Source organism: Sphaerodactylus townsendi, linkage group LG17 (genome assembly GCF_021028975.2).
Source record: "Sphaerodactylus townsendi isolate TG3544 linkage group LG17, MPM_Stown_v2.3, whole genome shotgun sequence".
NCBI lineage: Eukaryota > Metazoa > Chordata > Lepidosauria > Squamata > Sphaerodactylidae > Sphaerodactylus > Sphaerodactylus townsendi.
In genome coordinates, this window is record NC_059441.1 from 14550020 (window position 1) to 14568099 (window position 18080).

General features: G+C 45.8%; 1 protein-coding gene across 1 annotated transcript; it reads left to right on the top strand.

Annotated features, from left to right (window-relative positions):
* Positions 1 to 2761: 2761 nt before the first annotated feature.
* GNB5 (G protein subunit beta 5) lies at positions 2762 to 13309 on the top strand. Its single transcript, XM_048519742.1, has 7 exons — positions 2762 to 2770; positions 3074 to 3358; positions 4852 to 4943; positions 7294 to 7342; positions 11109 to 11205; positions 11676 to 11842; positions 12740 to 13309. Exons 1-7 carry the CDS (start codon positions 2762 to 2764, stop codon positions 12749 to 12751), a joined length of 711 nt encoding a protein of 236 aa, XP_048375699.1. The 3' UTR covers positions 12752 to 13309.
* Positions 13310 to 18080: the final 4771 nt, after the last annotated feature.

An 18080-nucleotide genomic window follows, 5' to 3' on the forward strand; every position in this document is an offset into this window, starting at 1 on the left:
GGGCTCTGAGTGCCACCTCTGGCACCCGTGCCATAGGTTCGCCATCCCTGCTCTATTCTACTGTTATAAACAATCCGTTGTTTTTCTCGATTACTGGTTATCCAAATTTAACCTGAACTCTCCCTCTTTAATGATCCGTTTAGTTAGGCACGTGGTGTCTGTTGGCCTTCATCCTCATCGTTTTACAGCTTGCAATAAAACCTGAATAATCCTTTGCAAATCAGCTGTCCAATGCAGAGATTGCAAACTAAGCTCCAAGTCCCAACTCGCCGGTGTTCTGTTCACCAACGAAGGTGGTAAATTTCATGCATTTCGTTCCACTTCATAACAAACATCCATATCTAATAGTGGAATGTAGCACACAACAAAAACTGGCATGTAAGTTTGGAAATATTTTTAGGGTTTTTTGGGTTCGGAAAACCCAAGTACAAGTTTTGTGTCTTTGCCTGTTCGCCGGATCTTTAAATTATTCCTAACAGAATATCAGCTGTGGCCGATTCTATTTTGGGACCCGAGAAGCTACGGCATAATCTGTTGTTTCCCATTCTGTGGTTTCCAGTCATAAACCTGAGATCATGATTCACGTCTATCGCTATGGAAACGGGAATCCGAGACCTACCTGCAGCACTTGAGTGAACTAAATTGTGGTCTAAAGAAGGGAAGAACCTGGCACTGTTTCAACAAACGTTGCCTGAATACAAGGGAAATGTAGAAAGGGGATCCTCCTTATACCCGTGTGAAATTTTGCGGTAGCATTGGACATAAGATATTCCCGGTAAAATACATGAATTAAAGGGGAAACCATCAAAAACAGTTCCTCCAATATGTTTAAAGTATCTTATTAAACAATTTAAATCAATTTAACAGTAAGCTACGGTGACCAGCCAGCCCCGATTTTCAAGGCTGAGTGTCCCAAGATCCCCGCTAGCTTATGCCATTGTCCCGACACGATTAATGGTTCGCATAGTGACACAGCCTTTTGCGCTATGCCTTCGCCCGGTCAGGAAACAGTTTCCTGTTTCCTGACTGGGGAGCACCGCCGCAAAAGGCAGTGTGCGGGTGCGCGTGCGCGCCCCACTTTTTAATACGAAAAATCTGGTCAGTATACAGTAAGCACCAAGTGTTAATTGGCCGGAAACTGAACGGTGGATGTGTTCATGCATAGCAGTTGAGTAGAGTAATGACTACAAGTTTTCCCGCATCCTCTCTTAGTCGCTTACTCTAAAAACAAAAAAATCTGGAATTCAGGGTGGGGGCCCGCATTATTCTTTTTTTATTATTAGTTTTTTTTTATTTATTATTACTTTTATATACCGCCCTCCCCGTGAGGGCTCAGGGCGGTTCACAACAGGTTAAAACATACATTAAAACATAATTTAAATACCAATTACATAAAAACAGAACCCATTTAAAAATGTGGATGGCGTCTGGCTACCCCCCTCCCCCCCCCTTGTGCCCACGGGAGGCCAGATGACATGGTAGATGTATTTTTAACCAGACTGGCCAAACGCCTGGTGGAACAGGTCCGTCTTGCAGGCCCTGCAGAAATGTTGGAAGTCCCGCAGGGCCCTGATCTCCCTAGGGAGCCTGTTCCACCAGGTAGGGCTGAAAAGGCCCTGCCCCTCGTCGAGGCCAGCCTGATCATTTTGGGGCCAGGGATCATGAGTAGGTCCTCCTCTGAGGAGCGGAGGGGCCTACCGGGGCAATATGGGGAGAGGCGGTCCCTCAGGTATGCAGGTCCAAGACCGCGAACGTCTTTGAGGCAACTAGTCACAACTAGTCACGTTGGGGGGCGCTCCCTGCGATGTCACCCCCAGCCTTGTGTCGTTCCAGCTTGGGTTGGGAGGGGCCAGCCTCAGACTGAGTCAGAAAGGCAGCTGATGCCCTGCTCTCCTCTTCCCTGGCAGGGAGATCCCCCGGCGTGCACAGGAGTCTCCTGTGCTTTTCTCCAGGGTGGTGTCACGGTTAAGAGCAGGTGGATTCTAATCCGGAGAACCGGGTTTGATTCCCCACTCCTCCACCTGAGTGGCAGGCTCTTGTCTGGTGAACAAGATGTGTTTCCGCACTCCTACGTTCCTGCTGGGTGACTTGGGCTAGTCACAGTTCTGTCTGAACTCTCTCAGTCCCACCGACCTCACCAGGTGTCTGTTGTGGGGAGAGGAAGGGAGCTTGTAAACCACCTTGAGTCTCCTTACAGGAGAGAAAGCTGGGGTGTAAATCCAAATTCCTCCTCCTCCTCCTTCATCATCATCATCATAATCTTCTTCTTCATGTTTGTGAGAACTTTTAAAATCATTGTTTGTTGCTGCTGTAAAAAGAAGAGGATTAGCCACAATGTAATAGATCCTCCATATTCAGAAATAGTAAACCTCAGGATACCAGCTGATGGAGAGCAATGGGGGGAGATTTTTACTTCTGTGCTGCTGCTCAGGGCAGTGGGGAGGGGGAGTCTTCTAGGAAACCCGGCTGGCCACTGCTGGAAACAGAATGCTGGACTAAAAGATCACTAGTCTGCTTTCTTGCATGTCATTTTACCGCCCTTGTTTTACCACTGGAGAGAAGTGCTTTTCCTCTTTCTAAATGATTACATGGCAGACTGCGGGTCAAACATTTCCTTAAAGGAGTATTTGGGGAATTCTAATTCAGAGTCGATTCAGTCCTTTCTTTGGGGCTGAACCATTCCTGTGAGTCTGGCCAGAGTAAAAATGGAGGAGAGACAACTACCTAGATGTGAAGGTGGACCCTATCAACCTCTGTCACTATGCCAGAAGTAAGATGCTTACTACTGTCAGAAAACTATTCACGTTGCATCCCTATAAAACCTGTGCATATTGCAGTAGTCACAATTCCTTCTGTGCAGTCTGCGATTTTCTCAGGACTCTCTCAGCCCCACCTGCCTCACAGGGTGTTTGTTGTTTGGGGGGGGGGGAAGGAAAGGAGATTGTAAACCCCTTTGAGTCTCCTTACAGGAGAGAAAAGTGGAGTATAAATCTAACCTCTTCTTCTTCCTCTCAGGTCAGGACCTTCCTGTTCCCATTTAAGAGGGTTGCTCCACCCTTTCACTCCCTTCCAGCCATCTAGAGCCCCTGGGCCACCTACTTGCCCTTCCCAAAGGATTCGGGTAGGCTTCTGGCCTTGCCACTCTGCCTCCCACTCCACCTTCCCAACCGCCCCCTTTCAGCCTTGCCCTTTTCTTCCTTTCTTTCCCCTCCAGATCTTGACTGCTAGCGGAGACGGCACTTGTGCTCTCTGGGATGTTGAAAGCGGACAGCTATTGCAAAGTTTCCACGGGCACGGGGCTGACGTCTTGTGCTTGGATCTTGCTCCGTCAGAAACAGGAAACACTTTTGTCTCAGGGGTAAGTAGAAGCATAGGCCCCTTCCGCACACGCAAAATAATGCATTTTCAAACCACTTTCACAGCTGTTTGCAAGTGGATTTTGCCATTCGCACAGCTTCAAAGAGCACTGAAAGCAGTTTGAAAGTGCATTATTCTGCATGTGCGGAATGAGCCATAGAGTTGGAAGAATTTTCCTTTGCAAAATTTATTACTTTTTCCCCACAAAACTTTGTAACAACAAAAGAAAAGAAATCTCAGAAAAGAAATAATAGTATATAGACACACAGTAGATTGCTCTGCGCTAGTTATCAGGTTGCTGCACAGCCAAAAAAAAAGGACATTAAAGAAACAATAAAACTTGAAAGAAAAGGAAAGTAAAACAGTAAAGGGGAGGGGAGGTCAGGAGAAACAAAGGGAAAAAATAGAGGGCAGATTCTGAATCCAAAGGCCGCTCATATTTACTGCTCCTAGATGTTTTCAGAACTAGACCCGAATTCACCTGTCAAATTGAAGGTCTCCAAAACATCTGAAGAGGCTACAATCAGACCCAGTCTGGCTATAATTCCAGTAAACACCCCTTTCAGTAAAGTTTAACAGGAAGCTTCTGTAAGCTCAGACCAGTCAAATCGCCGGACGTTCTCCACAACAGGAGGGTTTTTAAAATCTTCTACAACAATTTTAATTGTTGGATCTTGGTCAGAGGAGGGATCCAGCAGGTTTTCACAGGTTCCCGAGAGTAGGTTACTAATTATTTGTGTGTGCCGAGAGGGGGTTCCTAATGGGTGATTTTGCCACGTGATTTTTGCCTTAGTTACGACCCTCCTCTCAGCAGTTGTGCGCAGAACTTGAAGCAGTCTAGCAGGAGGTGCACCGGCGTGCGTGGCAGCCTCATGCTCATGCGGTGCATTTGTTTCCTCTCGCCTACCAGTGATCTTACGCAGCTGCTGCGCCCTGCCACAGCCCTGCTCCAGGGAATGCTCCCCACTCCCAGGAATGCCCGCTTCCATGCCCTCGCCGTCAGTTCCTCGCCAGCCCTATTTCCATTTGGATTGCTACGCCACAGTTTGAATCCCACCACCATGGGAACCTGTTACTAAAATTTTTGGATCCCACCACTGGGGTCATCCCACCTGCCTAGAGTTACAAAGGTGAATTCAGATGAACACCAGAGGTGATGATCACAGATGGTGAAAATACCACTGTGTCATTTGTGGGAGGGTTACTCTGGACTTTTTTTGGGGGGGGAAAGGGGATCTGAAAAAATGATGTCGATTCATCTCCACCAAAGTATTTCCTGCCTGTAAGGACTTTTTGATCTGCAAAAATTTTAAGAAGGCACCAAGTGATTCAGACTTGGTTCCGAAGGGATCTCTGTCCATCTTATCTCAGCCAGCTTGCATCTGGGACCTCTTCGACGTTGGCCAGGAATTGAGCAGGGTATACATTTGTTCATAATAAAAATTAAAGTTTTGGTCTCACTATAACATCAATTTTCGTTTTGTCTGTTTTCAGGGGTGCGATAAGAAAGCAATGGTCTGGGACATGCGGACCGGGCAGTGCATCCAGTCGTTCGAAACCCACGAATCAGATGTCAACAGTGTCAGGTCAGTTGACTGTCGCCATAACGTTTAAACCATCATATCTGCAGAAATGCAGGCAGACAAAATACATTTGTGGATGGTATATGAGGAAGAAGAAGAAGAAGACTTTGGATATATAACCCACCTTTCTCTCCGGTAAGGAGACTCAAGGTGTCTTACAAGCTCTTTTCCCTTCCTTTCCCCACAACAGACACCTTGTGAGGTAGATGAGGCTGAGATAGTTCAGAGAGAACTGTGACCAGCCCTAGGTCACCCAGCAGGAATGTAGGAGTGCGGAAACCCAACTGGTTCACCAGATAAGCCTCCGCCACTCAGGTGGAGGAGTGGGGAATCAAATCCGGTTCTCCAGTTCTCCAGTTCTGGTCGCCACATCTCAAAAAGGATATCGAAGAGATAGAAAAAGTACAGAGAAGGGCAACGAGGATGATTGAGGGACTGGAGCACCTTCCTTATGAGGAGAGGCTGCAGCGTTTGGGCCTCTTTAGTTTGGAGAGGAGACGTCTGAGGGGGGATATGATTGAAGTCTATAAAATTATGCATGGGGTAGAAAATATTGACAGAGAGACATTTTTCTCTCTTTCTCACAATACTAGAACCAGGGGGCATTAATTGAAAATGCTGGGGGGAAGAATTAGGACTAATAAAAGGAAACACTTCTTCACACAACGTGTGATAGGTGTTTGGAATATGCTGCCACAGGAGGGGGTGATGGCCACTAACCTGGATAGCTTTAAAAAGGGCTTGGACAGATTTATGGAGGAGAAGTCGATCTATGGCTACCAATCTTGATCCTCCTTGATCTCAGATTGCAAATGCCTTAGCAGACCAGGTGCTCGGGAGCAGCAGCAGCAGAAGGCCATTGCTTTCACATCCTGCATGTGAGCTCCCAAAGGCACCTGGTGGGCCACTGCGAGTAGCAAAATGCTGGACTAGATGGACTCTGGTTTGATCCAGCTGGCTAGTTCTTATGTTCTTTTGTTCTTATTAGAACCCACCTGCTCTTATCCACTACACCACGCTGGAAGAGAGCAGGAGACTTCCTCCTAGTCTATGTTTGTAATGAGCTAATGGAATACCAGGGCCGTGTCTGCAAAACTGAGCCCTCGCTTGCCCTGTAGTTGTGGCAGGATGGATGCAGATGGGAAAGCGAGGGGAGATCTCCCCTACAAGTGTAAGGAATCCTGGGAGGGCTTCATTATTTGCTGGTCACACGTCGGTATGCCCAAGTGAACGTCCAAGTTCAGGTGTTGATTACAAATTTCAACTGCACACTGCCCTCATTCAGGGTGGAAATGGAGGGACGTTAACCAGTAGTGGGATCCAAACATTTTAGTAACAGGTTCCCATGGTGGTGGGATTCAAACAGTGGCGTTGTGCCAATGGGGCTGGGCGGGGCATGATGAGGGCGTGGCCGGGCATTCCGAGGGCGGGGCATTAATAATTTCTCTGTTACTGTAAAAAACTCTTACTGTAAAAAACAAGTTCCTAATTTCCAGCTGGTATCTTTCTGTCCACAATTTAAACTCATTATAGCAAGTCCTACCGTCTAGTGCCAACAGAAACAACTACTTCTCCTCTAATTGACTGCCTGTCAAATACTTCATACTTTCAAATACTTAATTTTGTTTCTAGAAATCAAAAGAAGGATGCTTTCCTTAAACAAGGAACTTTACCATATTTCTAAAACATGTTTTTAAAACAGCCCAACAGGGAGAATTACCCCATTTTCTACCTTCGCTAATCAGCCACATAGGAAACAACAGGACTTTATGATTTTTGGACCTAATGGAATTTCTAATGGAAAAGCAGACCCAATTAGTAACCCCCTCTCGGCACACACAAATAATTAGTAACCCACTCTCGGGAACTGGTGAGAACCTGCTGGATCCCACCTCTGACGTTAACCCTTTTAACCCCACTCAGTTTCACTATTTGAAACTTGGCCCTCTGCCCCTTATTATTCATTTAAAGGTGGGGAATTACACATATATTTCTTTTCTTTTTCTTTGAAGGGGTTGACTAGCACAAGGGCAGGGATGAAAGGGTTAAGCCCCCGAGGGATCCCTGTATGGATTAGACTGTAACGTCGTTTTTAAAGTCCGATAGAAATCCATTTACTATCCATCTACTCTGACCTTTATTGGTAACCAATAGATTGGATTTGGCCCCGTGCAGATGTAATTGAGCTTGAAAGGAAGTTGGGGAGTTTCGATCTCCTCTCTCCCGGCGTCTCATGTGTTTTGAACTACAAATAGCACGACTACCTCATATCCGGATCGCTTTACAAGATCTGACATTGATTTTTAGAATGTACTTTGTAGAAGTAACAGGGTTCCCTTCCCCCTATGTGTAGGTACTATCCAAGCGGAGATGCCTTTGCCTCTGGATCAGACGATGCTACGGTACGTTGTGTTCCTTCCTTTTGAATAGTTTGGCTAAAATTCATGTAGAATCCCTCATATGTTTTCCTGGATGCATGTAAAACTCCTCCTGGGTTTCCTGGATGCGTGTAAAAGGCTTGGTGCCTTTCCCACTGAATGCACACTGAATCCTATTGGCTAAGGCCGCAACATTCACTCAGAGGCTCAGGAGCCACGTGTGGCATTTCTGAACACTGTGCCTTAACGTGGCACTCACTGCATGTTCCAAGAAAGTGAGTCAGGCCATTTCTTGGTAGGACTTGTGGTTGATAAGTAATTCGAACCACTAGTGCAGGGACTGGAGGACAGATGAGCCCCCCTTGATCTGTGGGCCTTTTCCCAGAGATGGAAGTAAACGTGGCCCTTTTGACTGACGGTCACTACTAGTGTATAGTGGGAAGGAGCCTTGTGGCACAGTGGTTAAGTGCTTGCACTGCCACTCACATGGTCAGGAGTTCGAGCCCCCCTACTTGAAACAAGAGCATGGCTGAATACATTCAAGTATTGGATCAAACTATGTTTTAACTCTGATGAGTGCAGTTTAACATACATTGTGCGGCCAGACCTATTTGCCTCCGAATGGTATAAATTTCTTAAATCAAACATCTACTCTCTAGGTTTAATAATTGAAGATCTCTGTATGCTGTCACCCAGAGAGATTCTGCAAACCTTAAAAAGCAGACTTTTAGAACATGAATAAGAATACCATCTTGTTGGGGCAAGCAAATAAATCATGCTCACCCCTTTCTGTCGGAATAGTACCAGAACAGGGGCACATAGCCAAATATCTTGAACTATTAACTGAACCCCAACAGAGATGGATTATTACAAGGGCCAGATGCAATACTTTCCCATCGGCCATTACAAAGGGTCGCTACCTATCTATTCCTCTCCAGGATCGGGTCTGTCCACACTGTAAAACTTTCAGAACTGACAGAACTTTCTAAGTAATGTCCAATGCTAGATACAGTTTATCTGTCTGTGTTTTGAATGTACTTTTGATTTGTACTTCAGAAATGTCTGTAACGCTCTGGATCCTATTTTAATATGCCTAATAAAGGTTGTTGTATTGAGTTCGAGCCCCCTGTGGGTCAGAGATCCTGGCAGCTGGCTCATGGTCAACTCAGCCATTTGTCCATTCCTTGGTCAGTAAATGAGTACCTAGCACATAGCTAGGGGGTAAAGAATAGCCGGGGAAGTCAATGGCAAACTACCCCACAAAAACGGCTTGCCTATGAAATCACTGCTTGCACAACTGAAGGGGCAACTTTACCTTTAACTACTAGTGTGGCTCTCCACAAAGTGAGTTGTTGTTGTTGTTGTTGTTGTTGTTGTTGTTGTTGTTGTTGTTGTTGTTGTTTCTTCTTCTTCTTCTTCTTCTTCTTCTTCTTCTTCTTCTTCTTCTTCTTCTTCTTCTTCTTCTTCTTCTTCTTCTTCTTCTTCTTCTTCTTCTTCTTCTTCTTCTTCTTCTTCTTCTTCTTCTTCTTCTTCTTCTTCTTCTTCTTCTTCTTCTTCTTCTTCTTCTTCTTCTTCTTCTTCTTCTTCTTCTTCCACCACGAGACAATTCCACCGCTACCTTGCAATCCACTTAGAATTTGCTTTGCGGGCAGGACTGACTGTTGAGTTCAACTTATCTCCCCCCTAACAAGAAATGGTGGTTATTGCTGTTGATCTGAACTATTTAATGGGGGAACTGTTGAGAGCCTCTCCTGCAATTCTGATATCAATTGGGCGAGATTGCTTTGGAAGAGCTCTGCGTGGAGGGTCCCGTCAAGACCAGCTGACTTACAGCGACCCGCAGGCTTTTCCAGGCAAGAGCCACTCAGAGGACGTTTGCCGTTGCTGGCCTCTGCATAACCAACCCTGGAATTCCTTGGTGGTCTCCCATACTAACCAGGCCAATCTGCTTAGCTTCCAAGACCTGAGGGGATTCAATTAGCCTGGCCCGTTCAGGTCGGGGCAGAAACACCATTAGATCATCTGTAAATAAAACAGGATTGCTGATGAAAGATTACCGGGGTCAGATTTGGGCTACATCTTTTCTGATACCAAGAAACTGCGATATTCACTGTTTCCCATAGCACTCATGTTTGGTTCCTTTCGTAGTCTCTGATTCTGGAGACAATCTCAACTGACTGAAGGGGTTTCTAGACCAGGATTTCATTGACTCCCTCCTCCTTCTCTGGGTTGTAACAACTTTTCAGTTAGATGTTAGTATCCAGACTCTGGTAGACAAATCAGGTTTTTACTGTAATGTTCATGTGCTAAAAGTTTCAAAAAAGCACAGAAAGTGAGGCTTTGCTGAAGGTGGCGGGAAGTTCCACATCGTATGAATTGGTCTAGTTCAGTGATAGTGAACCTTTTCGAGACCGAGTGCCCAAATTGCAACCCAAAACCCACTTATTTATCGCAAAGTGCCAACACAGCAATTTAACCCAAATACTGAGGTTTTAGTTTAGAAAAAACGGTTGGCTCCAAGGCGTGCATTACTCAGGAGTAAGCTTGGTGGTAGTCGGTGGCTTCGCTTTGAAGCAACCGTGCAACTCTTCCAACGGGTGAATCATGACCCTAGGAGGGTTCACTCAGAAGCAAGCCCCATTGCCAGCAACCGAGCTCACTCGCAGGTAAAGGATCGCGCTTTAGTTCTTCGCATGAAAATCAGTGAGGTTTGACAGTGCTTAAGAGGGTTACCTACACTGCTTCCCCAAAACTAGGTCTTAGGTTTAATGCTAATAATCGAGCCTAATGGCCCAGGCCAGCCTAGATAGGTGGGGGGTGACTCTGTTTGTGTGTACCCACAAAGAGGGCTCTGAGTGCCACCTCTGGCACCCGTGCCATAGGTTCGCCACCACTGGTCTAGTTGCAGGCATGTTGTACCTAACTGCTCAGCCGGCAGGAAAGATTGCTAAACCACAACAAAGCGGCATTTCTTGTAAGTGCAGTAGAAGATGTGGAAGAAGGTGGGCGGGGGAGCTAAATAAACAAAGGGAATCTATTTATTTAAATTTTTGTCACACCCTGTTCTGAGAGCTGGACACGACAGCAAACATGTCCGCGTCTTGTTTTTAACTTCGCCACAAGCCGGAGATGTTGGTAGGCTGAGAAATAGCGATATGGCCAAGACCTCCCACCGTGATTCATAGCTGAACAGAGAGGCAAAGGCCGGGTTTTCCAAAGCTTGGAATGAAACCAGCTCGATTCTACAGTGGGAGCTTTCAGATTAACGTTTGCCTTGTCTTTGAGGGCACCCTTGGGGATAGGTCTCAGAGAGGAGGGAGCGACCTATCTCAGATGTTAGTGACCGTAGTGGGTACGTGACCACTTCCACTCCAGAAGGTTAGTGACTGTTGGCTATTGCTTCGGCCTCCAGCATGGTTGCTAATTGGCCATTGCTGGCAGGTGGCCTGATGCAGGAATTCGTTGTAGTCCTTAACATCTGGAGTGCCAAAGGTTCGCCACCACTGGTATAGTGCCTGCGTGGGCCCTGAAATCAGAATTTATGATGAAGATTATGAGTAAAAATGATAACGCTGAAGAGATGGTTTTGCATAGGGGGAATTATGATTTCCATCTGTGTGGGGGATCATTCATTTGTCTTCTGTATTTATTTATTTAGATTTTTGCACCTTGCTTTTTCTCCTCAGAGGGACCCAAACTGGTTTACACCCAGTTAACGTTAAAAACAAATCATTGGTGTGTTTGAGCCTGGGCTTAAGCGGAGATGTTCCTTTTTACTGTTTCCTTCCAGTGCCGCTTATATGACCTCCGTGCGGACAGAGAAGTAGCGATTTATTCCAAAGAGAGCATTATTTTCGGGGCCTCCAGTGTGGACTTCTCTCTCAGTGGTGAGGCTGAAATTCTGCTGCATTTAGGGGGCAGGGGTGGGACGTCCCCTCCTCGAATGGGGGACTTTTGAATGTATTTTATTTGTTGGATTTTGCAACCGCAACCGTTTTGGCAGCTTAATGGCTACCTGAATGGAATGTCTTTTCTGTTCTAAGAGCAGCAGTGGTGTAGTGGTTAAGAGCAGGTGTACTCTAATCTGGAGGAACCGGGTTTGATTCCCCGCTCTGCCGCCTGAGCTGTGGAGGCTTATCTGGGGAATTCAGATTAGCCTGTGCACTCCCACACACGCCAGCTGGGTGACCTTGGGCTAGTCACAGCTTCTCGGAGCTCTCTCAGCCCCACCTACCTCACAGGGTGTTTGTTGTGAGGGGGGAAGGGCAAGGAGATTGTAAGCCCCTTTGAGTCTCCTGCAGGAGAGAAAAGGGGGGATATAAATCCAAACTCTTCTTCTTCTCTTCTTCTTTTGCAGGGCGCTTGCTATTTGCGGGCTACAACGATTACACCATAAACGTCTGGGATGTCCTGAAAGGGTCTCGTGTATCTATTCTCTTCGGGCACGAGAATCGCGTCAGCACCCTGAGAGTTTCGAGCGACGGGACTGCTTTCTGCTCGGGATCGTGGGACCACACACTGAGAGTACGGGACAGGCTGTTCTTTTCCTTCTCTTTTCTGCAGACGTTTCCTCCACTGCATGCAGAGATGGGTGTTGTTCAAGCTATTTAATCCCAGATTTCTGTCAATAACTAGTTCAATGAAATTGCTTTGTTTCCGTATCATGGAAACTCGTGTGTGCGGTGGGAAGGATGCATTCACTCAGACTCCTGCCTCCGGTCACAGCTGTGTGAACTGGCTCTCAGTTTTAGGAATATTCTGACATCATCTGTCCCATTTTCACCCCGCCCTTTCTCCAAAGATCTCGAGGGAGTGCACAGCTAGACGTTTTGTAGTTCTGTAGGTCCAGTTCAGGTTGAAGAAGAAAAGAAGAGCTTGGATTTATATCCCCCCTTTCTCTCCTGTAAGGAGACTCAATCCCCCCCCCCCCCAACAAACACCTTGTGAGGTGGGTGGGGCTGAGAGAGTTCAGCAGGAACTGTGACTAGCCCAAGGTCACCCAGCCGGCATGTGCTGGAGTGCACAAGCTAATCTGGTTCACCAGATAAGCCTCCACAGCTCAAGTGGCAGAGCGGGTAACCAAACCCAGTTCTCCAAAACATCAGTTTTTCCTGATGTTGAGGTGGAATCCCTTCTCCTTGAACCCATGACTCCTGGTCCTAGTCTCTGGAGCAGCAGAAAACAAGCTTGCTCCCTCACCAACATGACATCCCTTCAGATATCTAAACATGGCTGTCATGTCATCTCTTTACCTTCTCTTCACCAAACCAAACATCCCCAGCTCCCTAAGTCTCTCCTTGTAGAGCATGGAATCCAGACTTTTGATTGTTTTGGTTGCCCTCCTCTGGACCCGTTCCAGCTTGTCAATATCCTTCTTGAATGTTATAGTTCCTTACCATAGTTTTATTTTTCTTTCTGCAGATCTGGGCTTAATCCTTTGTACTGCCCCCATATGCGTGTTAAAATTGACCTCGTCGGATATGAAAATGAAATCTACATTTGCAAAACGAAACGAAAAGCTACAACGATCCGGTAGTCGTACAAATTAATAATATTTTGCCACGGTTATCAAACCATTGCCCAAACACTACTGTTTAGCAAAGGTAATAAATATACTTTTATCATACAGTGGGTGGAAGAAAATATATGTGTGATACGATCCGTTGTTTTTCATTCTGGTTTTGAAATGACCCTTTTTTTCATAGCAAATAGTTTAATAATTCTAAAAGCCAGACTTCTATCGAAATGACCTGTAAAATAGAATTTAGTATTTTAGTGCGCGTTATGTGTATAGTATTTGCACGGATTACATTTCCTCCTAATGACAACTTGGAAATAATACGGAGACCTGCCTTTGTAAGGGTTTCTTCAGACTCACTCACTTGCACACTCGATAAATGCAGCAAAATAGAATATGTTATTCCCACTTGGTCCTCCCCCTCAACCACCATTTGAGCGCTGAATGGGAAGCTGCAAAGGAGCAAGTGCTATTTAAAGTAAAGTTTCCCCTTAAGTCGTGTCTGACCCTGGGGTACCACTGCAAGCAGTGATTTTATAGGCAAGCTGTTTTTGTGGGGTAGTTTGCCATTGCTTTCCCTGGCTATTCTCTACCCCCTAGCTACGTGCTAGGTACTCATTTACCGACCAAGGAATGGATGGATGGCTGAGTTGATCATGAGCCAGCTGCCAGGATATTTATTTATTTTATTTATCTTCAAATTTATATACCGCCCTTCCCCTAAGGGGGGGCTCGAACTCCCACAGGGGGCTCGAACTCCTGACCGTGTGAGTGGCAGTGCAAGCACTTAACCACTACGCCACGCGGCTCCTAAGTGCTGTTTAGAGTAATTAAAATCCATGAAATTTTACTTGTTGGTCATTCGGTTCCATCAGATGCTGATTGCTCCCCAGAACAATGGATTGTTACAAACACTGCAGGCTGAGTCACCCAGCTTAGCCCAAGCTCATTAGAACTTGGAAGCTAAGTAAGGCTAGCCACTATTAGTACTTAGGTACCACCAGGGAAGCCCAGAGGAGAGTTTGGATTCATATCCCCCCCTTTCTCTCCTGTAAGGAGACTCAAAAGGGCTTAGAATCTCTTTTCCCTTCCTGACCCCCACAACAAACACTCTGTGAGGTGGGTGGGGCTGAGAGAACTCCAAAGAACTGTGACTAGCCCAAGGTCATCCAGCTGGCATGTGTGGGAGTGCACAAGCTAATCTTAGGAGGCGAATCCGAGGAACTAGTGAAGATAGTGGTAGACAAGGAAGAAGTTCTGGCAGCCATTGATAAACTAAATGCCACCAAATCCCCTGGCCCAGATTGCATTCACCCAAGAGTTCTTAAAGAGCTCAAGCATGAAATTGCTGATCTTCTCACTTTAATATGCATCCCTGAAATCATGCTCCATCCCTGAAGACTGGAAGATGGCCAATGTCACACCAATCTTTAAGAAAGGATCTAGGGGGGACCCGGGAAATTACAGGCCAGTCAGTTTGACATCTGTTCCTGGTAAATTAGTAGAATCTATCATTAAAGTTAAAATTATAAAACATGTAGAAAAGCAAGACCTGCTGAGAAGGAGTCAGCATGGCTTTTGCAGAGGCAAATCCTGTCTTACAAACTTACTAGAGTTCTTTGAGGGTGTAAACTGGCATGTGGATAAGGGGGAACCAGTGGACATTGTCTACTTGGATTTCCAAAAGGCTTTTGGCAAAGTTCCTCACCAGAGACTATTGTTCTTATGTTCTTATGGTTCCCCAGATAAGCCTCCACAGCTCAAGTGGCAGAGTGGGGAATCAAACCCGGTTCTCCAGATTAGAGTGCACCTGCCCTTAACCACTACATCCCGCTGGCTCCAGAGATAAGCAGAAGGAGGCCGTGGCAAACACACGCACACACGAAGCTGTCTTGTATTGAATCACACCATTAGGTCAGCTCACAGGTGTCAAACTCGTGGCCCTCCAGATATTATGGACTACAGTTCCCATCATCCCCTGCCAGCATCATGCTGGCAGGGGATTATGGGAACTTAGTCCATAACATCTGGAGGGCTGCGAGTTTGGCACCTATGGGGTCGTGGCTTTCCATAGTCCTAGGCACAGGTTTTCTCATCACCTGCTGCCAGATCCTTTAACTGGAGATGTCAGGAACTGAACCTGGTACCTTCTGCTTGCAAACCAGAGTCTCTTCCGCTGAGCCACAGTATCTCCCCAGCTCTGCCTATGTCTTGCCTGGAGTTTGTCGTGAGTCAAAGGCACTGCTGTCTTTTCCTTGGGAGTTTAACTAGACAAAACGTTGGCATATCTGTGAACAAACCCTTTTGGAGGGAAGGAACAGCAACCTCAGTTCAGAGTAGGATGATGTCAAAGAAGGGGTGGGGGTATCTCCTCCATTTCCCCAACCTCAAATCCTCTCAGATGCGGTTTTTGTCCTGTTGGAAGAAACATAGAAGCATTATACAGGCCGTGTGTATGTTTCCTTCCACAAGTAAAATAGCAGCGGCAGAGTAGAAATTTTCCTCTGAGGGCCCCCATCTGGATTGGGAAGATCCTGCCACTTTTTCATATCAAGAAGGGGAAAAAACAATATCTCACCTTCTTAACCTCCAAATTGGAAACAATTCAGTTAGATGATGACTCTCTGGCTCATTCCGCACATGCAGAATAATGCACTTTCAAACTGCTTTCAGGCTCTTTGAAGCTGTGCGGAATGACAAAATCCACTTGCAAACAGTTGTGAAAGTGGTTTGAAAACACATTATTTTGCGTGTGCGGAAGGGGCCTCTGTGAGGCGTATCTTGTGTGGTGCAGACTTAACATCTTCCAGTCTTTTAGCCATGGTTATATGAGTGGAGAACAACGTATCAGGTCTAGCAATTTAACCAAGTTGGCATTTATGTAAGTAGCTCCAAGGTCAGTCCTCATAAGACCCAACCAATTTCCTGATAATTATAATAACTGTTACATAGAAGTGTATTCTGGGGAGGGTAAGAAGACTCCTTTCCGTCCCTTTTGTGACTGTTCTTAGATTCCACGATTTAATCTGTGTGCTGTGAACTGAAATTACTTCTAAGCATAAAGTGAAATTGGATGGCGGAGCGTCTCTAATGTCTGTGTTTGCGAGATAATTGCTAGGTAGTCCCCCCGAATTTATACATTCATATCATTTGAAGGGTATATTTGAATTACAGAGTACTAACTAAACCTCTTTATGAGTCATCCACACTACAGATATTTGCACTGGGCCGCGGAAAAAAGTTTGCATGCCATATTGGTGTGTGCATAGAATTATAGAGTTGGAAGAGACCCCAAGGGCCATCAAGTCCAACCCCTGCAATGCAGGAACACACAATCAAAGCACTCCTGACAGATGGCCATCCAGCCTCTGTTGAAAAACCTCCAAAGAAGGAGACTCCACCACACTCCAAGGTAGTGCATTCCACTGTCCAACAGCCCTGACAGTCAGGAAGTTTTTCCGGATGTTTAGGTGGAATCTCTTCCCCTTGAACCCATGACTCCTGGTCCTAGTCTCTGGAGCAGCAGAAAACAAGCTTGCTCCTCACCAACATGACATCCCTTCAAATATCTAAACATGTCACCTCTCTTAACCTCCTCTTTACCAAACATCCCCAGCTTCCTAAGTCTCTCCTCGTAGGGCATGGATTCCAGACCTTTGACCATTTTGGTGGCCCTCCTCTGGATTCGTTCCAGCTTGTCAATATCCTAACCAGGACTGACTTGGAAATCTGACAAGATCAGACTAGCCTAGGCCATCCGGGTCAGGGCTGACGTTCCGGCAGAGATGATTAAACACTTTTCCCCTCTAAGAATCTCAAAAATAGTGCAAGTATTCCTGGCAAAAGTTGAGGCTTTTTAAAACAAAGTTTTGTCAGGCAGGCAGGGGAGGACTTACGGGCCAATGACAGCGCGAAGTTTCCCATACTGTGCAGGTAGCCTTTTGGTGCCAGGACAAAAACAGATGTAACATTTAAAGAGCAGTCACAGTGAATTCTGTATTTGAATTACAGAGATGCTTTGTTGGAAGTCACAGTGAATTCTTGGTCAGTTGTGGGGAAAAAAACTTTTGAATTAAGTTTTTAAAATTGAATTAATAATTTGTATGGTCTTAGGCTTCCTGTAAACATTTAAAATGCTTTTGTAGAGCTGGCCTGGTGGTTGGGGTGACAGGGTGCTGATGACACAGACACTAGCCAATGAGTGTCCCATGTAGCTGGCTTTTCCCGGTTAAAACTGAATCATGATGCCTGCTTGCTCATCCTGGGAGAAAGAGAGCTTTTTGTTTGTCATGAATGCAAGGACACGTTAAGTCACTGTTTAGCCGTAGGCCGTTGCAAGGAAACACCAACCCCTTCGGACAGCTGCATTTCACAATAAAACACTAAGTCAGAGAATCACATATGCATCATCTAGTACATTTGCCTAATTTGGGAATATATATATTTTGTTACTGCTACAAGTAGAATCTGTCTGTGTTGATAGACACATGTATGTCAAATAATAATAATAAGAGTTTGGATTTATTTCCCCCCTTTCTCTCCTGTAGGAGACTCAAATCTCCTTTACAATCTCCTTACAATCTCCTTACAATCTCCTTTCCCTTCCCCCCTCACAGCAAACACCCTGTGAGGTGTGTGTGTGGGGGGGGGGGGGCTGAGAGAGCTCCGAAAAGCTGTGACTAGCCCAAGGTCACCCAGCTGGCGTGTGTGGGAGTGCACAGGCTAATCTGAATTCCCCAGATAAGCCTCCACAGCTCAAGCAGCAGAGCGGGGAATCAAGCCCGGTTCCTCCAGATTAGAATGCACCTGCTCGTAACCACTACGCCACTGCTGCTCTAGATTACAACTAGATTACAAACAATATCAGTTATGGATCAGCCTGTACAAAGGGACAGAGTGTGAGCAGATAATGTCATCTTCAGACTTCGTAATGGGCACTGAAGTACATAATCTGCAATGTCTTTAACTTGGTCAATAGCAGAGTCGCAAAATCTGAATGTCCCATTCAAATAAATAGAAGGCACAGATTGGCATCTAAGCTCTGTAAACCCTGCCTAATTGTGAGATGTAAATTCTTCTTGAGTACGTTGAGACTGTATGTAAACCTGCCCAACAGATCTAAAAATCTCACTAGGCTGAACAATATGTGTGCATTCATTTTATTTATTTAAATATTTATACCCTACATTTCTTTTTGGCTCAGATACGAAGCCAGTCTCCAACTTAGTGGATCTTCTGTAGAAG

Bases quoted from the DNA above. Each gene is read 5' to 3' on its own strand.
- GNB5 (XM_048519742.1), top strand. The intron at 4,944-7,293 runs GTCAGTTGACTG...CCCTATGTGTAG, and splicing joins TCAGATGTCAACAGTGTCAG to GTACTATCCAAGCGGAGATG. The intron at 11,206-11,675 runs GTGAGGCTGAAA...CTTCTTTTGCAG, and splicing joins TGTGGACTTCTCTCTCAGTG to GGCGCTTGCTATTTGCGGGC.